The sequence below is a fragment of the Crinia signifera genome, chromosome 1, assembly GCF_055691185.1.
Source record: "Crinia signifera chromosome 1, ASM5569118v1, whole genome shotgun sequence".
In the NCBI taxonomy this organism is placed as follows: Eukaryota; Metazoa; Chordata; class Amphibia; order Anura; family Myobatrachidae; genus Crinia; species Crinia signifera.
The window spans coordinates 417,792,460-417,811,077 of record NC_139217.1 but is presented as its reverse complement, the minus strand read 5'-3'; the positions used below and the strand labels follow the sequence as shown (position 1 = coordinate 417,811,077).

At 44.3% G+C, this 18,618-nt stretch overlaps 1 protein-coding gene across 5 annotated transcripts in view; it reads right to left on the bottom strand.

The window, feature by feature from the left end:
- EDIL3 (EGF like and discoidin domains 3) overlaps positions 1-18,618 on the bottom strand; it is a 510,230-nt gene that overhangs the window by 203,081 nt on the left and 288,531 nt on the right. For all 5 annotated transcript variants that reach the window (XM_083151831.1, XM_083151829.1, XM_083151832.1 and 2 more), the window contains one exon: positions 18,468-18,581. In XM_083151831.1, the coding sequence (XP_083007957.1) occupies positions 18,468-18,581 (114 nt within the window). The remainder of the gene's footprint in view (positions 1-18,467; positions 18,582-18,618) is intronic.

The window sequence follows — 18,618 nt, the reverse complement described above, 5'->3', positions numbered from 1 at the left end:
TGCCAGCATCCGTGACTTGTGTGACCCCCACCTTTCCTGTGTCTCATCCAAGATACCAAGGACAAGAAACTTTGTAATGAGTATTTGCAGTAAAGATGTCTATGAAAGCATAAGAGGTCTGGTTACATACTACAGAGAATAGTGACAGAACCGCCATGGTTTGTGACAGCATCTGACATTACATAAGCCTCTCTTTTTACAGCAAGGATTCTTTAGTCCTTTATTCTTTACTTTTTTCTTCCAGTTATAAAAATGCTGTCGTTGTTTATACTTTTCTTGTTACTGCATCCAGCAGTATGAACACTGACAGGATTTTCTAGGTCTGTATGAGGTGTTGCTGGGATTCTTTTGCGGAAAAAAGCTTATAAGCTTTCATGAGCGATTTTCTTCAAGTGACTAGAAATGGTTTTTTTTAAATAGTGGTTTGGAAAAGTACCGAGAGCTTCAAACGCCTCAAACACACCAAGAGAGTGTACATTGATCTAACCCAGTGATTTTCAGCCTTTTTACCTTGCGGCACACTCAGTAAGATTTTTCAAATTGCCAAATCAAACCATGAGATCCCCACAGGGCAATACACATTGGCCCCCACAAGAAAAACAAACCTATTGGTCCCCATATAAAAAAGACAATCAAACTGGTCACAATAGGTAACAGAAATAAAATACATTGGCCCTTTACATTAAAAGAAGAGACCAGTAAATAACAGTTGAACTGGGGGTGGCTGTAAACTGGTTTGGGCATCTCTAGATCTGGCACACTTGAGAACAGCTCAAGGGACACTAGTGTGCCACGGCACAGTGGTTGAAAAACACAGCACTAACCTAACAAAAATGATTTACTAAGATGGAAGTTCTATTGAAGATGTAATCAGATTCCATCCATTATCTTCTAGAACAGTGTTTTTCAACCACTGTGCCGTGGCACACTAGTGTGCCTTAAATTGTTCTCAAGTGTGCCCCCAGATCTAGAGATGCCCAAACTAGTTTACAGCCACCACCAGTTCAAGTGTTATTTACTGGTCTCTTCTTTTCATTTAAAAGGCCAATGTATTTTATTTGTGTTACCTGTGAGGACCAGTGTGATTGTTTTTTATATGGGGGCAATAGGTTTGTTTTTTTCCTGTGGGGGCCAATGTGTTTTCCCTGTGTGGATCTCATGGTGTGCCTTGGCAATTTTAAAATCTTATTTAGTGTGCCACAAGGTAAAAAGGTTGAAAATCACTGTTCTAGAAGGTACAAAATGAATAAGAAATAAATTCACCACGCCCATGAAACACTGGAAGGGCTTGTCGGAACCCCCCCCCCTGCCTTTCATTAAGACGACAAGTTGCCCTGCTGAATTACAAATTCGGCGAAGGCGCTGCAGGGTTTGCATATGCGCAGACCACCACCATCGGGTGGTGATGGTCAGACTCCAAGTGCGTACTCCAAGTGGAGTTTGACCAACACCACCATTCATTTGGTACATCGTCACCTGTTATTTCAATAACATTGATTGTAAATTGAATTTGAAAGATACCTTTACACACATGGTCACTCCCACCTCATTGTGAGTTTTGGTATGAGCTTTGAGGTCCCTCTATCAAATCACTTTTGTTGCATATTAAAACACTGCGTCACTTATACAATTTTTTCTTTTATTTACATCTCCATATCACAAGGATATGGAGAGGAACAAGTTCAGTGCCAACATATCTACTTTTTGTACTGTTATCAGAATCAATCAGAATCAGCTTTATTGGTCAGGTATACTTGCGTACACTAGGAATTGGGTTTGGATTGCTGTGCAACAGCCGGTTAGGTGACAGTTAAACAGTGACAGTACAGATAGACATAACACATACAGGTATATGCTAGATGTACGCAGGGCCGAATTTGTGCCTAGGCACGTGAGGCACCGGCCTCAGGGCGGCACCAATTAAGGGCGGCAGGCAGGCTAACATTCTGTTAAATAGCAGCATGGCACAGCTGGTGGGCAGCAGCGAGTGACAAGCGCCGCCGCAGACATGAATTATCATGTGTAGGCGGCAGCGCCACTCGTCACCCGCCACTGCCCACCCGCTGTGCCATGCACATTACATCACCGCTTAGTGGCTGGGTCCGACGGTCCCCCTGCGTGTCCGGAAATGTCTCAGACTCACTGCTGCCGGCGCCCGCCCATTGGCTACTCTACACACACACAGTCTATTGGCTGCTGTGTATCCAGGAGCTGAGCGGCGTGCAGATCCTCCCTGAGCTCAGTCAGTCACAGTGTGTGAGCCGGAGAGAGACTGACAGAGACAATGTGCTAATCACTGTACTAATAAGTGCCTCCCTCTCTCCGGGTCCTCCGTACAGTGAGCAGTCCACAGTGCTTAAAAAAATATTGAGGTGGGCTACAGTTACATTTTAATGAAATATAAATAACATTGTATATACATATATGATTACATTAAAATAGGAGGGGGGGGGGGGACAAAAATGTTGTGCCTAGGGGCGGCCTGACCCCTAAATTCGCCCCTGGATGTACCCAGGGCAGCCAAGAGGAATTCTCCCCCACTTAGGCCATGCCCACAAAATGTTTAGAGGAGGGTGAAATAAAACTCTAAAAACGGTAAACTCAGCAGCAGCACACACCTACAGCATGTGCTGTGCTGACAGCAGGCTCAGCAAGACCTCTCACGCTGTCAGTGAGACGCTCATGCTGAGCCTGCTGCCAGCACAGCACAAGCTGTAGAAGTGTGTGCTGCTGTTGCTACCCGCGAGTGACGGAGGGGGAAGGGTGGGCCGGACCAGGGCCCCTGTGGGGCCCCTCCAGCAAGCCTGGATCCGGGTAATTAGTACCCACCACCCCCCCCCCCCCCCCTCTCGGCTCCCCTAGATGTACCCTGGGGATTATAGATGCAGGGAACATATATTCACTGCGCTGCACAGCCATCAGCGGCGCCACTGGTCATTGCAACAGCCAGGTAGGTAACAATATAAGCAGAGAGTACAGTTATCACACAGAGAACACATACCGGCCGAGCTGCACAGCGCCTAGGCAGCCAGCGATGTGTAGTTTAACAACAGCTGGAGGGCCGAAGGTTCCCCATCAGTGACTTAGAGGGATGCCTGAAGCCTATCACTGGTATACAGCCAATATGAATAGCTGCCATTATTTTATAGAGACAAACTCAGTATCTTATAGTACAGTGTCAGAAATGTATCAATTTGCCCAGCAGTAATTAACAACACCAAGAATTATATGCTGTGCCAGACCATCGACTAACAAAACCCAGTGACATAAATCACAAACATGTGCAAGATCTCATCCGCTCAACTTCCGATCAGACCTATGTGAATCCTACATGATAGATACACATAAACTATTATAATGTGGTAAAGTGACAATCCAAATAAACCCACCAACCAACCATATAGGATCAGTGGAGCAATAGATAGACAGAAAATACTATACAATCTCAATTTTATGACCAATGCACAAAATTCATGTAAAGCAATAAAATCCAGCTAACCATAGCCACTTAATTGTACCACTAAATAAAAGCTGTCTCACTTATAATTCATGGAATAATCAATAACAGCAGCAATCAGCAGCAGAGTTCCATACTGCCACGTAACAGGCTGTACAGTATATATCTAGATAGATAGATAGATAGATAGATAGATAGATAGATAGATAGATAGATAGATAGACAGTGTGTGTAATCACTGGCACATTAATTGGGATGGATGGATAGATAGATAGATAGATAGATAGATAGATAGATAGATAGATAGATAGATAGATAGAGAGAGAGAGAGAGAGAGATAGAGAGAGAGAGAGAGATAGAGAGATAGATAGATAGATAGATAGATAGATAGATAGATAGATAGATAGATAGATAGATAGATAGATAGATAGATGGCTTCCTACGACCATACTACAAGTGGACAAATATGGATAATATCTGAGAAGGGAAGAAAACGAAAATTTCCCCACCTGGTAATCTACACCTGCTGTAAGTGTGAAAGGAGAGTATCCTATTTTTATCATTCATTTTTTTTTTTTCATACATCTCTTACTGTGTCCAAAAGAGGAGCGCCTAAGTTCAGAGTATATTTCACCCTGGCATTATCAATTAACCTGTTTAAAATAAGGGATGGCAATCATACATTAAGATGGAGGTGCAGGAACAGAACACGTTGTCCCCCCTGGAATGGGTGATGTTGGGAGGTATGTATCTGTGTAATACTTTGGCAATAAGATACATATTAAAATAAATAGGTTAGATAAACTTTCTATTGGTAGATGTGTGTTGTGTGAAATCATTGCATAATAATCTTAACACTAATTAATTATCATAACTAGAAATAAACACGCGGACAACTGAAATGCCTTTTAAAATTGGTCAACCAGAATTTATTTAAATCTTTAAACTAAATATGGTGACAATAAGAAAGAACGGCCAGACCCTAGAGACCTTACGACTTAACGCCGACACTCATGTCAACGACATGATATTCTTTAATTTATTGGCAACGCCAACAAATGTCGGGTCTCCAACTCTCTCCCCAATACACCATAATAAGGCCGGCCAGACAGCCAAACCCCAATGGCCCCCAGTAGGAAAGCCACTTTTTACAATGTATTGGGCAAAGAGCGCACCCTAAAAACAGCAGCGCAATAGCCACTGTTACTGCCGTTCTTTCCCGCCACAAATATAGGTTGACAAACCCCAACCGGCAAAGAAAAAGAAAAAACGGGTGGGGACAAAAAGGTGACTTGGGGAGGGAGGGTGGGAAAAATTCCAGAGAAAGAGATGGAATATTCTATTGCCTCTCACAAAATGTCCGTTTAACCCCTCCCTGACACTCCCCTTATTTAAATCACCTACATCCTAACCTGTTAACTGTTTCCTTACCTAACTGAATTATGCAAGGCTCCCACAAACCCTCAACCTAGAAGTTTATAATCCCTTGTGCTATTTGCACTCGCTCTTCAGTTCTTAAACCAAAACATGCTTTATACAGGTAATCTTTCAGTGCCTACAGTATATGGAGGTGTATTCAATACAGGCAGTGAGTCCCTGATGGCTAACTATATGGGGAGCAGTGTCTATAGCTCGCCATCAGAGTATTCAACGCCCTCCCCTTCACTCGCCTGTTCCCTGAAGCGAGGTTGAAATGGCGAGTGTGGCCATCAAATCGGCGGGACTCGCTGCTCTTGTGGCGAACCTCGTCTTTAAGGGAATCGAGGATTTTTGCTAAATATTTAATATGGCAAGGAGGTTGGATGGCAAGGATGGCTTTTCCTCTCCCTAAAAGGCATCCTCGCCCTACAAACCCCCTCTCCGCCTGCATTAAATACACCTCATAATGTATGATGAGCATTTAAACATGGTAACCGCTTAATTTGAACATTAATAGACATTTGCAATATAAATATTTTAGCAGCTTAAGAGTTAAAACAAACAAAACGTCCCCCCTGGGGATATTGTCACAGAACCTTTTTCTCTCCATCATTAATGTACGTTTCATTTTATTGTTTGTGGTTATGGACTAAATGTTACATCATGCTGAGAGGTGTTCAGCCAACCATCATTTGCAATAAAGAGACTATTATCCTCTCAGAACAGATCACTGCATAACCTGATATTTCTGTTTGGCAGAATAAATGATATGATCTCCATACACACACACACACGCGCACATACACACACACACATTTTGTGTGTGTGTATATATATATATATATATATATAAAAGTGAATACACTTGTTGTACCAAGACCCTTGAGTGCCAGTCTCGTTCTTCAATTATCCCACTATTTGGATGGGCACCGGGGCAGCTGTCACATTGGAGTGAGTGCCAGACCGCACTGCCGTATATATATATATATATATATATATATATATATATATATTCTAAACATCGGCACTCACCTTCCCTAGTTTTGGGGTGCCCTATGGCATGTGATCACATTGTTTGAATAGAAATTGTAGAGGCTCTGCACTCACTAAATTAACTGATATTAATAAATAGTGGAGGTTTAGTTCATGTATTGATCAATGCATTTAAGCCTGCAGCCCCCTTCACAGGACCCCACTTTTCTGCAGGTCCTAACACTGTTGCTCAAAATTTTGGTGTGGTAATTGCTCTCCTTTAAAAGCATAGTCTGCTGTGAGCATTATACCAGATAGCATGCCTGAAATCAAACATTAATGTGATATGTTTATTGCACTCCAACAAGTGCGCTGCTGGTGGGGCCAAGGTAATAGTTGTATCTAAAGATTACTTGTACTCTATGTACCTCTGGCTATTGGGTACCAGACAATATTCTACATGCATGCACTGAGTTGCCAGAAATAAGCAAATTGAGACTTTAACAAGGGCACAATAGTACCTGCCATACTCTCAGATGTAGTGCTACAAGAGATGACTACAAGAGTGGAGCCTAAATGAAATAAGTAGAAGCCCATTATAACAATAAATAAACAAATAAATAGTAGTGCCCCTGGTAAAAAAAAATTGTACTTATGTATTATCTGGGCTCCCATGTTAAATGCACCCCATTTTTTCATACCCCTACTATCCAACTACACATGGAGTTGATTTTATATAGTGTGGCGAGTGCAGCGAGCCACCGAAGCGTGGCGAGCGCAGCGAGCCCCGCGAGGGGACGCTGTATCTTATATGTGCTTAGTTAAACAATATAAGATACTGCACCTGATTTGCAGCCAGTCCTTAATGTAAATATTTCCCTCAGTAGCAGTATTACACAGAGGCCATAAGATGGGGCTGAAAAGTTTGGAGCACATAGGGTTTTAAGAAAAAATCTAGTATATCCCATGCATTTAAATAGTGTTTCAATACTTTTAAACATAAAGGGGCATATCTGTCAGGGTCTAAAGTTGCCAGAGGTTGTGGGATGGTGGACGGTCTTGGATGTTTTTGGTTTTGCCTTGTAAATGATTGCGGCTTTAAACAAGATTGTCTTGTATCCTGCAACTCTGGCAATATCGGACCTATTACAAGATGCAACCAGACTGAAACATCAGGATGAGAACAGTGAATGAACCGGGAGCCCCTCCCAATGGAAAACATAGTGGGGTATGGGAACAAATACTATTTGAAGATGTTAAAGGTTTAAACAGTAAAGTTTCGTAATTGCAGGCAATATCCATAATATCTCTTACATTACATTTATAATATAGCCCTGACAATTTGCACTGAAATAGGTGACAATATCAATATTTACCTGCTTTTGTCTAAATTAAGTGATAGGCAGCTTAAGTGTGTTTTTAATTTTGTCTGTTTGGTATTTGTTATTTTAAGTTGCACTAGAAAAGCAATGCAGACAAGAACAATCAGACACTGGGCACTGGAGTACAAATGCACTAGAAAGGCAAAGCAGACCAGTAAAAGTACATACTGGTCACTGGAGTACAAATGCACTAGATGGGCAATGCAGACCAGTAAAATCACACACTGGGCACTACAGTACAAATGCACTAGAAAGGCAACGCAGATCAGTAAATGTACACACTGGGCACTATAGTACAAGTGCACTAGAGTAGAAAATGTAGATCAGTAAAAGTACACAGCGGGCACTAGAGTACACGTCTGGTAGAAAGGCAAAGCAGACCAGTAAAAGTACACAATGGACACTAGCATACAAATGCACTAGAAAGGCAACACAGACCAGTAAATGTACACACTGGGCACTGAAAGATAAAGTTCAGTAGCAGATGCTACAATAAATGAGGGCAAGTATAGGATAAAATTGCCACAGACTAACATTTTGACCAGGAGTTAAATTTCAAAGAGAACAACAAATATATGCAGAAACTAGGAAATGAGACTGGGGTCTTGCCAACATAACCAGCAGGGTCTGCTATTCAAGGGCCTTCAAAAATGGCTGGAGGATACTGTGAGTTACTAGTAACACACTGAAGCCAATAATCATTGGGCCTTATTAAAAATCATAGCACTACAAGTCGATGTTTAGTAAATTGAGACTTTCAGTATTGAGTATCACACCTACTAAGCTCTCACAATACATTAGACAACTTATACAGAGTAAGTGGATATTTGGTCGACAGGTAAAATATGTCGACACGCGAAAAGGTCAATGTGGTCTAGGTTGGCATTGACAAAAGGTTGACACAAGCAAAAGCTCAACATGGAAATTGTGACTAAGCCAAAGTTCTCATCCCCTGGCTTAACATTAACCAGCCCGCATACTTATAGTACAATCGGAATGCCAACAGTTGGGATTCCAGTGTCAGCATCTCCATCAATGTCGGTATTCTGACTACCAGCATCTACACGGACAGGATGTTAATGGCTTCCCCTACATTCATATATGGTACATACAATAATCAATATTTAGTCATTATGTTGACACTCAGAATGATGGCACTAAAGTGTTGACATGTTCACAATGCACCCGTCACTGTTAGTCTTAAGGTTATGCTGCTGCAGTCAGAGTTAGGGTTACATTTAGGGTAAGGCTGTGCAGGGGCGTAACTATAGCACTGCAGCCCCCGCGACCGCGGGGGGGCGCTGTGCATGCGCGGGCGCCGGGGGCTGCAGTGCTATAGTTACACCCCGCCGCCCCGCCGCCATCCCCCGCAGTCTTTACCTGTCAGTGTCTTCAGTACGCGCTGGTCCCGGCTCCCTTCTTCTGCTATGAGGACCACCACAAAATGTCCGCCCCCATTTAGCAGACAGTTCTCTGAAACTGTCTGCTGCATGGGGGCGGACATTTTGTGGTAGTCCTCATAGCAGAAGAAGGGAGCCGGGACCAGCGCGTACTGAGCGTAGGTAAGACTGCGGGGGATGGGGGGGATTGCATGGGCGGCGAGGCGGGGGTTGGTGCGGCGGGGCTGCGAGGGTTGGTGCGGCGGGGCGGGCGAGGGTTGGTGCGGCGGGGTGCGTGGGTGGGCGCCCTCCCTTTAACGGCGGGGGGGGGGGGGCGACCAAAAGCTAGTTACGCCACTGAGGCTGTGGGTCAGGTCTGAAATACTAAAAAACACTATGTTGCCATGGGGGCATGCACTAACATCAGCCACCCCACTTCGCCGGGTACCGCATCGATAATAATCACATATGTACTAATATATGCGATTATTATAACAAAGGGCAGCTCTTGCGTTAAGAGTTGCCCTTTGCGAAGCAGCTGGTGACGTGACAGCAGGTCCCTGGCAGCTCTCCCCCTCCTGCTGTGGCAGCTGTGCCCAGCTGCTTGCTGCCAGCTCCTCCTCCTCCCTGCACACGGAAGGGTGCTAGGGAGGAGGAGGTCACTGGTCCGGGCAGCCTAGCAGGAGGCTGCCCGGACACAGGTGAAAGGGGAGCGATGCGGCCAGTGCAGGGCAGCGGGAGTCAGTAGGGGACTAGGGGGTTGTTAAAAGAAGCCCAGCGTGTGGGTTTTAGTTCATACAAAATTCCCTAAAAACCCTGATAGCGTTGTTTTTACCGCATTTTTGCTTTAGAGCATCCCGCCCTATGTCGAAATCCTGTTGACTTGCAGACCATGCTGACATTGACAACATTTTGCACCACACCTCCCTAAGAACTCCTGGCCTGGGCTGACTAGTTAGGGTGGGTAATGCCTTGGCCTTGAGACTCCGTCAAGCGTGTCCTCTGGCTATGGCATTACACCATCTGCTAGTGGAGCCTGGTGCTGGTCCATAAAATATGGGGGAACCCCACTCACTTTGTCCCCCATATTTTAGCATCTAGGGCTGGCTCCAAAAGCCCGGTGCTGGTTCTGAAATTCAGGGTGACTTCTATTCCTTTTATTCCTGCAGTGTGTGGACACAAGAAGCTGTGGGATAGGGTCATTGGGTCGACCCAATTAAGGTCAACATACATTGAGTGGACCACTGATGGTCAACATCTGAAATGTACTTCATAAAAAAAGGAAATCTCATTAAATAAAACATTCATCTAAAAAAATAAAAATAAAATAAAAAATTAGCACCAGCCGATACCCAGGTGAGTAAAATTATGAGAAAATGACCAAGTTTAGACGATTATTAAAAAGTGTTGTGAAACATCACCAAACATTTGAATAGGAAGCCCATTGGAAATGACTGTGAAATAAAAGATGTTCAAAAAACTGTCAACTTTTAAAAAAGACGGGGAAGAATTGAATATCACACAAATATCACACTAATATCACGACATATAAAAGTTGAGGAAAAAAGGGAGAATAGGAGTGAAAAGGAACAAACCAACATTTGAATACACACACCCCCCCCCCCCCCCCTCCCCAATATATTAACGCTGTTTTCACAAACAGTTTTATTTAGGAATCTAGAGATAATGTTTAGCATAACTTAAATAATTAACACAAACTACTATATAAACAGAGACTCAATAAATGATTTAGGTGGGAAATGAACACATTCAATTAAGGTGTCAGTTTTGTGAAAACAGCACAAAGCAAAAACAACATTTAACATATAATATTGAATGATTATTTTAATTATTATTTTTAAAATAATGTGGGTTCTGTTCAATTAATAAGTACAAGTATTCTTTATAGTAAAACATCATATTCTGTATTGAAAAAGTCTTTCAATTTAAAAATTTTGCTAACTTCCAGTCATTTTATATCTACTTGCAAGGTGTTTGTGGGATGTAAAGGGGAATTGGTGAATGAAATGCAGGTGTGTCTCGTCCATTTGGCCAGTATATCACAGCTTGTGAATTTGATCCCATACACCAGGCCTGGCCAACCTGTGTCTCTCCAGATGTTGTCAAACTACAAATCCCATCATGCCTTGCCACAGTTTTGCTATAAGGAGTGTTAAAACTGTGGCAAGGCATGCTGGGATTTGTAGTTTCACAACATCTGGAGAGCCACAGGTTGGCCTGTCCTGCCATACACAGTTACAATACAGTATCTCTGATGTCTAATAGTGTGTACACACGGTACAATTTGCCTTCCGATGTTGACGATATAGTCAACATCGGATCGGAATCGGGTGCAGATCGCAAGGGTTTTAACCCTTGCAATCCCGATCCGATCCCAATGCGTGTTCACGTATCGCAAGGCAGAAAGTCTTGTCTGCCTTGACTATATAGTGCAGATCTGCACTATATAGTCAGACTTGTATGCAAATCGGATGTGCTTTGCGATCCAATCCTGATCCGATCTGATCGGATCGTGGATCGCATCTTAAGGCACATCTGACCGTGTGTACACACCTTTAGTGTCAGCCACAATGCTACATTACTCAGACCTGATCGATACTCTGCTAATTTGCAGAGCCCTACAATCAGATAGCTGCCGCCCTGACAGAGTGAAATCCCGCCCTGTGCAAGGCTTGCAAAGATATTGCAGATCGGAGGATAGCTGCAAATCCATTCGCAACTCACTCATGATTGAATGATTTTTCACTGAGTGGAGTCTGTGCGTTACCCAGAACCTACTCGAGGACAGAGCTGACGTTCATAGCCAGATTAAGGGGGAAACTCTGGGGCCCCCGCCTGGAGTGCACTGACATCATTATCTGTCCCTCTTATGCAGCAGCAGCAGCAGGACCAGGTGGTCCCAATTCCAGCAGAAGTGCAGGTTTCATGTACTGGAATGGGTGTATTGGGAGATATGCATAATCTATTATAACCCACCACCACCACTTACACCACCAGGTGGGGTTCATTGGGTCGGCCACAGAAAGTTTGACATTCAGTAAGTTGACCACTGAAGGTTGACAGGCCTTAGGTAGACACCTTCAAAAGGTCGACATGGGTCTAGGTGGACAGGGTCATTAGGTCAACACAAACATTTGGTTGACATGGGGAATGTTGACAGTCCAAAGGTCGACATACGGTTTTCACGATTTTTGTCCCAAATGTCAACACAGTCGACATGGACACCATATTGGTGCACCGTGTCCCCTTGCATGGCTTGCGGCACTCACCATCTTTCGGGCACACTATTTTATTCTCCCTCCATGACCTAGTGGATGGTAGGGCATGAAATACCATCTGTCAGCACATGTCGGCACCCCAAAAAAACCTTGAAAAACCCATGTCAACCTTTTGACTGTTGAACTCCCCATGTTGACCTAATTATTGTGTCAACCTAATGACCCTGTCAACCTAGACCCATGTTGACCTTTTGAGGGTGTCAACCTTAGGCCTGTCACCCGTCAGTGGTCGACCTAATGAATGTCGACCTTCCTGCGGTGGACCTAGTGACCACCATCCACTGCAGTCTGCGGTCTGTAGTGCCCCTCTGACCCTGCTGACTTCACACAGCTTCCCTAACAATGCCTGGGCACACCTGATTTTCCTTGATACTCTTAGAAATTGTCAGGTTACCACCCACAAATGCCGGCTTTCTGTCAATCAGCTGGCGAAAGGCCTGGATTTTTTTGCAGGATGGTCTCACGTATGCGCACATGATCTAAATGTATGAGCTGTAGATAATTGGCCTGCCGGTGAATTTGCAGCATAGAATCAGGTCTGAGTTACTCAATCATCCAACAAGTGGCTGTCCGTCCGCACTCTGACCCATCCGACTCAATCAGAATAAGGGCCATGGTTTTGTCCATCTAAGAAGGATTTTGTCAGAAAGAGTGAACCAAAATAACCCCCAAAGTGACTAACAGGGAGACAGCGTTTGGGCAGTAGTAACTGGGAGTGGTCAGGTAAATATAGGAATGGCCTTTTAGATGGCATTTTCTGGGCATGTAAATATTTGAAGTTGCAACCTCACTTGCTACTGAAGAACCCTCTGCATGCCAGGAGTGCTGCTCAGCCTGTATGTCTACAGAGGTACTGTATGGGTATCGCCATGACCCGATCTGGGAGCATAGTACCAATGTTTTAGCACTTGCACAAAATTAGAGATGAGCGGGTCCGGATCTCCGGGATCCGAGTCTGGATCCGAGCCGGCTCGGGAGTTCCCGCCTAAATTCCGGACCGAAAATGAGGCAAAACGTCATCATCGTGCTGTCGGATTCTCGCGGGATCTGGATTTTATATAAGACGCACGCACGCCCCGCCATCTTTACTCCAGCATAGGAGAGGGAAGAGGGTGGTTGTGCTCTGTGCTGTGCTATAATAATAATATATTATTTTGCTGCTGTTCACTCGATTAGGGTCTGCAGGGGCTGCTCTACACAAGTCCAGTGTACAGGGGCTGCAGTGGCCAGTGTACAAGGGGCTGTACTGGGGCTGTGTTCAATGTGATAGGGCTTGTGTCCAGTGTGACAGGGCCTGTGTACAGTGTGACAGGGTCTGTGTCCAGTGTACAGGGGTTGTGTCCAGTGTACAGGGGCTGTGTACAGGGGCTGTGTACAGTGTACAGGGGTTGTGTCCAGTGTACAGGAGCTGTGTACAGGAGCTGTGTCCAGTGTCCAGGGGTTGTGTCCAGTGTACAGGGGCTGTGTCCAGTGTACAGGGGCTGTGTACAGGGGCTGTGTCCAGTGTACAGGGGTTGTGTCCAGTGTATAGGAGCTGTGAACAGGAGCTGTGTCCAGTGTCCAGGGGCTGTGTCCAGGGGCAGTGTCCAGTGTACAGGGGCTGTGTACAGGGGTTGTGTCCAGTGTGACAGGGCCTGTGTCCAGTGTGACAGGGGCTGTCTCCAGTGTACAGGGGCTGTGTCCAGTGTACAGGGGCTGTGTACAGGGGTTGTGTCCAGTGTACAGGGGCTGTGCTCAGTGTACAGGGGCTGTGTACAGGGGTTGTGTCCAGTCTCCAGGGGCTGTGTCCAAGGGCAGTGTCCAGTGTGACGGCTGTGTCCAGTGTACAGGAGCTGTGTCCAGAGGCTGTGTCCATTGTCCAGGGGCTGTGTCCAGTGTGACGGCTGTGTCCAGTGTACAGGAGCTGTGTCCAGAGGCTGTGTCCATTGTCCAGAGGCTGTGTCCATTGTCCAGGGGCAGTGTCCAGGGGCTGTGTCCAGGGGCAGTGTCCAGTGTCCAAGGGGCTGTGTCCAGTGTGACAGGCTGTGTCCAGTGTAAAGTAAGAAAAATAAATAAAAGTAATAAATAAAATAAAAACACATTTTTGGAGGATGATGGAAGAGGAAATAGTGGGAGATCAGCAACCTGATAGAAGTGCTGAAGCTGCTACCACCAGTCATGACAAGGCCGATACCTATTTGTATTTTTTGCTCTTTGGAGCATTTCTCTTTTTTTGGGATAGTTTATTAAACTGCCACCCTGTCTGCCCCTGCAGTGCCGCTCTGTTTCCAAGATGTGCCAGGTTGGAAGTGTAAGGTCCACATGTATGTGATGCCCACTGCTGTCGCTTAGCTTAGTCATCCAGCTACCTCGGTATACCCTTTTGGCCCAACTACAGTAAATGAAAACAATTTTGTAAGCTATGAAGTGATCATAATTGACTAGAAATTAGTGGAAACTAATGTTATTGAGGTTAATAATACTCTAGGGGCAAAAACAGGCCCAAATTCTGTTATTTTAGCCATTTTTAGCATTTTTTCATAAAAATCCAGATCCAAAACCGAAACCCACATGGGTGGTTTTGCCAAAACCAATCCAGATCCAAAACACGAAGGGATATCCAGATCCAAAACCCGAAAAATTGGCCGCCGCACATCTCTACACAAAATAGGACAGAAATGAAACGGCTGCAGTGGGCGTGCCTATGCTCAGGTTAGCTTCTGCCCAGATTAGTATATACGTACTTACGGACGGCTAAATACAGCAACAGCATTCGCAAAAACACCCAAATCTGAATGAGGTCTTGTGTTTGTAGCATACTTGCCTACTCTTTGAGTCTCCTCTCCAGGAGAAGCCCGGAAAGGAGACACTCTGCAGTACTTCCAGGGGTGGGGGTGGGGCTTAATGACTTTTAGCCCTGCCCCATTTCAGTAAATGGCGTGATTAGCGGCTTTTTGAGGAGGGGCTACAATGGTGAAATTTGTGTCATTTTAGCCACACACCCTTCCTGAAGAGCCAGTATTTTACTGGCAGATGTGGGGGCTGTAGGTGTGTGTGTGTGGGGGGGGGGGGGGAGGGGGGTTGGAGTGGTGCTGATGCGGCTGGAAAGGAATGCGGGAGGCTTGGAAAAGGGGGACCTGATATTTTTGGGAGCCTCCTGGCCCTTCTGGGATGGTAGGTACTGTAAGTGTGGTTTATAACTTGGATCAGCTGTTTACACCTTTTAGCGTAGTTTCAAAATATGTCAAAGGCAGCACTATGCCTGTCAGGGTGCCCAGACAGCATTTGGTTCAGTATGAGTTCTCAGACCTCTCAAAGATGGCTGCTGGATCATACAAGAGAAGACATTTAAGCAATACAGGTTTGTGGGGAAAAATAAAACGTTTTGCTTTGGATTTTAATATTTCCATGCTGTTTCTTATGCCCTTCAACTTGTCAAACTTGATTTCATAATAAATATTTCATACATGATATAGTAAATATAATAGTAATGAATAAATTAATTAATACATTGCAATAAGTAGTATAGAATGGAAGAAAAGTACTGTACAAAGGGAAATAGCTAAATCCCAAAACCTTTGTCTATTCCCGTCCCACCAGCACAGAATAGACAACTGTGATAACAACTACACTTTGATTTTGTCTGATTTTTATGCATTTTTGTTAAAAATATATAAAACAAAGATCATTATAATAACCCTTGTACAGAACAGCATTTCCTAAGCAGGACTCTGCTCTGGTGGATTTTGGAACCAGCCCAGTAACAGTGTATATAAGCTTATAGATGCATTGCAGAAAAACTTCCTGTAGCCAGGCCTGCATTGGACAAAGGGGCACGAACATCTGGGATACACAAATGCTAATTTAGGACATAATTACTCACAGTGACTCAGTGAAGGTCACCTCTACATAAAGCAATAAATGCAGCAGGACATTATCCCCGAAAGAAATAGCAAATTCTACAGATACGGTGCCTGCTATATTTTTAGAAGAGACGTAATGTACTACTCCTGGCTGTGCAAATAGCTTTGTGTTAGAGGTGAACAAAGTTGAGGAAACATTTTAGTGGTGCAGAGTTCCCGCCATTCAGTCTTCGCATTCAACTTTTGATTTGCCGTTCGGCGAAATGTCATTCCGGTCTGTATTTGTATATCCGCCAATTTACAGTCTCTGAACACATACAGTATAGAATGACAATGGACTTGATTGTGCTCTAATGCAATTGCAATTGCGATTTCCTAGGCTATGAGTTGCTAATGTCAGTAAGTGAAGCTGTCGGCCAGGAATGAAAAAGAGAACCACCGGAGCCATCACAACAACAGTCACAGTTGTGTACATATTCACAACCTATACGCAATAACGGGGGGGAACATAGACTGCTCGAGAACGTGTTTGGCTACGCAGACTGGATGTGGCAGTAGCGATGCAGACGCCATGTTTCTCTGCGTACATGATCGCAGCTGACTGCATACATACGTGATGAAAACAGCCATGGTACGCTTGTGTTTTATCGCCACTTCCCGTTAACTCCCCTAAATGGTCACTTCCTGTCAATCATTAAAATCCTTACTGCAAATGTAATCACAAAGCACCTTAACATATGCGCAGTGCAATCGCAGCACATGCGCAGTCTGCTGATAAGCACAAGTACATAGCTGATTATAATGTAATATTTACTTTCCCTAATGAGAGAGTAGCCAGAAAAACAGCATGAAACATCATTGAGAGGGCCTAACATTGAGAAAATTGCTAAATTGTGGTAGTTGCAATTGAGTGGTGACTTGGGGGCAGATTTATCAAGCTTGGAGAAGAGATAAACTGGAGATAAAGCGGAGAAAAGGTAAAAGGAGATAAAGCACCAGCCAATCAGCTCCCAACTGTCTTTTTCAAACACAGCTGATTGGCTGGTGCTTTATTTTCCCTTTTCTCCGCTTTATCTACAGTTTATCTCTACTCCAAGCTTAATAAATCTGCCCCTTGGTGTTGTGGGGCAGTGATGAAGCACTGTGAGGGTGCCTTCCAGACAACAAAGGAGTGCCCTGACCATGGGGGGGGGGGGGGGGGGGGGTGTCAGTGGCCGTGTGATGTCACATGCAGCTGCTGGGACTGAAAACATGGCAGCTAACGGTTATATGGATCACCTAATAATGATGCATATGCAAAATGCTCGGTAGCCTGTTTTATGCTAAAGCTGTGGGTTGTAATTTTGCAACTATTTGTAAAAATACAATAATATTGTACTGAATTTGGACCAGAATTCAGATTGAAAATCAAAATCTTGGGTTTTACACTTCTTTCATTTTTGCAATCCAAATCTTGAAATTCAGATTTAAAATCCCAATTCCAAGCCACAGGAAGAACCAAACCAACACATTTGCAGAGAGAGCAGGGTAAATACTGGCTGCTTTATTCTTACATTGCAATTTAGATTTCAGATTGAACACATCCTTCCAAAATCTAACTCTCTCTGCCCATGTTACATCCTCCCCACCTGCAGTGCACATCGGGCCAAATTCAGACCTGTTTGCTAAGATGCAGTACACATGCAGCCTAGCGGACAGGTCAGCGCCGCTCGCATCTCCTCGCTACAATGAGAGGAGACGAGTACTGGAACACATACCGTGCAGGGGAGAGAAATCCGACCATTGAATGATTTCTCTCCCCTTCAGGAATAAAAGTCAGAGGGGGCGGGAACTGAGGTCATGTGATGTCAGTCGCCAGCCCCGAGCAGGCATCGGCCCGCATGCATTCCTACGCGAATGCCCATAAAACGCTGGTGCCCTCCTCTGATGCCATCCTCTCTCTGAACCCTTCCTCCTCTTTCCGTGCGAACGCTTCGGTGAGTGTGATACTCTCCAAAGGCATACGCAGAGGAGGGCTGCACATACACCCCCCCACCCCCCCCCCCATCAGATCGGGGCCAAATTCGGCCCCTTCCAAGCCAGCCTGAATCAGGCTGATGGTTTTGCCCGTTTTGAGAAATTGGCCTCAATCTAACTTCTGTGTTTATTTACTGACTTCCGCATTTCACTAACTTGGTAAAAACAAATCTCTTCCGGGATCTTTAAATGTGAACATGAAAGTACAAAACCTACAGCCTATACCGTATGTAAACTAGTTGTACATTCAATTAACTATACAACTAAAACATTTCCAACAGTACAAAAGATCAATATAAGATTACAATAGAAAGCTGTAGAAGATTATCAAAAACTCTTTTGCTTTAGCATAGTAATAGAAACATAGATGTGAGATGTTGGTCCCTATCATGAAAGTAGCATTGATTTGCTGCGTAGATAGGAGTTCTGTCTAATGTTTGATATGCAGAGCAGTTTGACAGTAATTTCAGCAGACACCCATCTACTGTGATTGATATCTGCTCTATTCATCACAAGCAACAGGCTTTTTTTACAAAATAAATCACATTCACAGCCCGTTCATGTTTGGAAAGCGGAATACGTTCAAAAGATGACCCCTATGTCTAAGAAAATGAGTGTTTTTTGATATCCATGCCTATTCACAGTGCAACTTTCCAGGTATAATTATATCAAACACACGATAAAGCAAATGTTCGACTTACGATACTGGCAGTTCCGTCCCATATATTCACCGGGGCATTCACATGAGTAGTTGGCCACAAGATCTGTGCAGATTCCGCCATTCCGACAAGGCTGCTTTTCACATTCATTTACATCTGTAGAAGTTATAATACAATGTTATAGTGTGAGAAG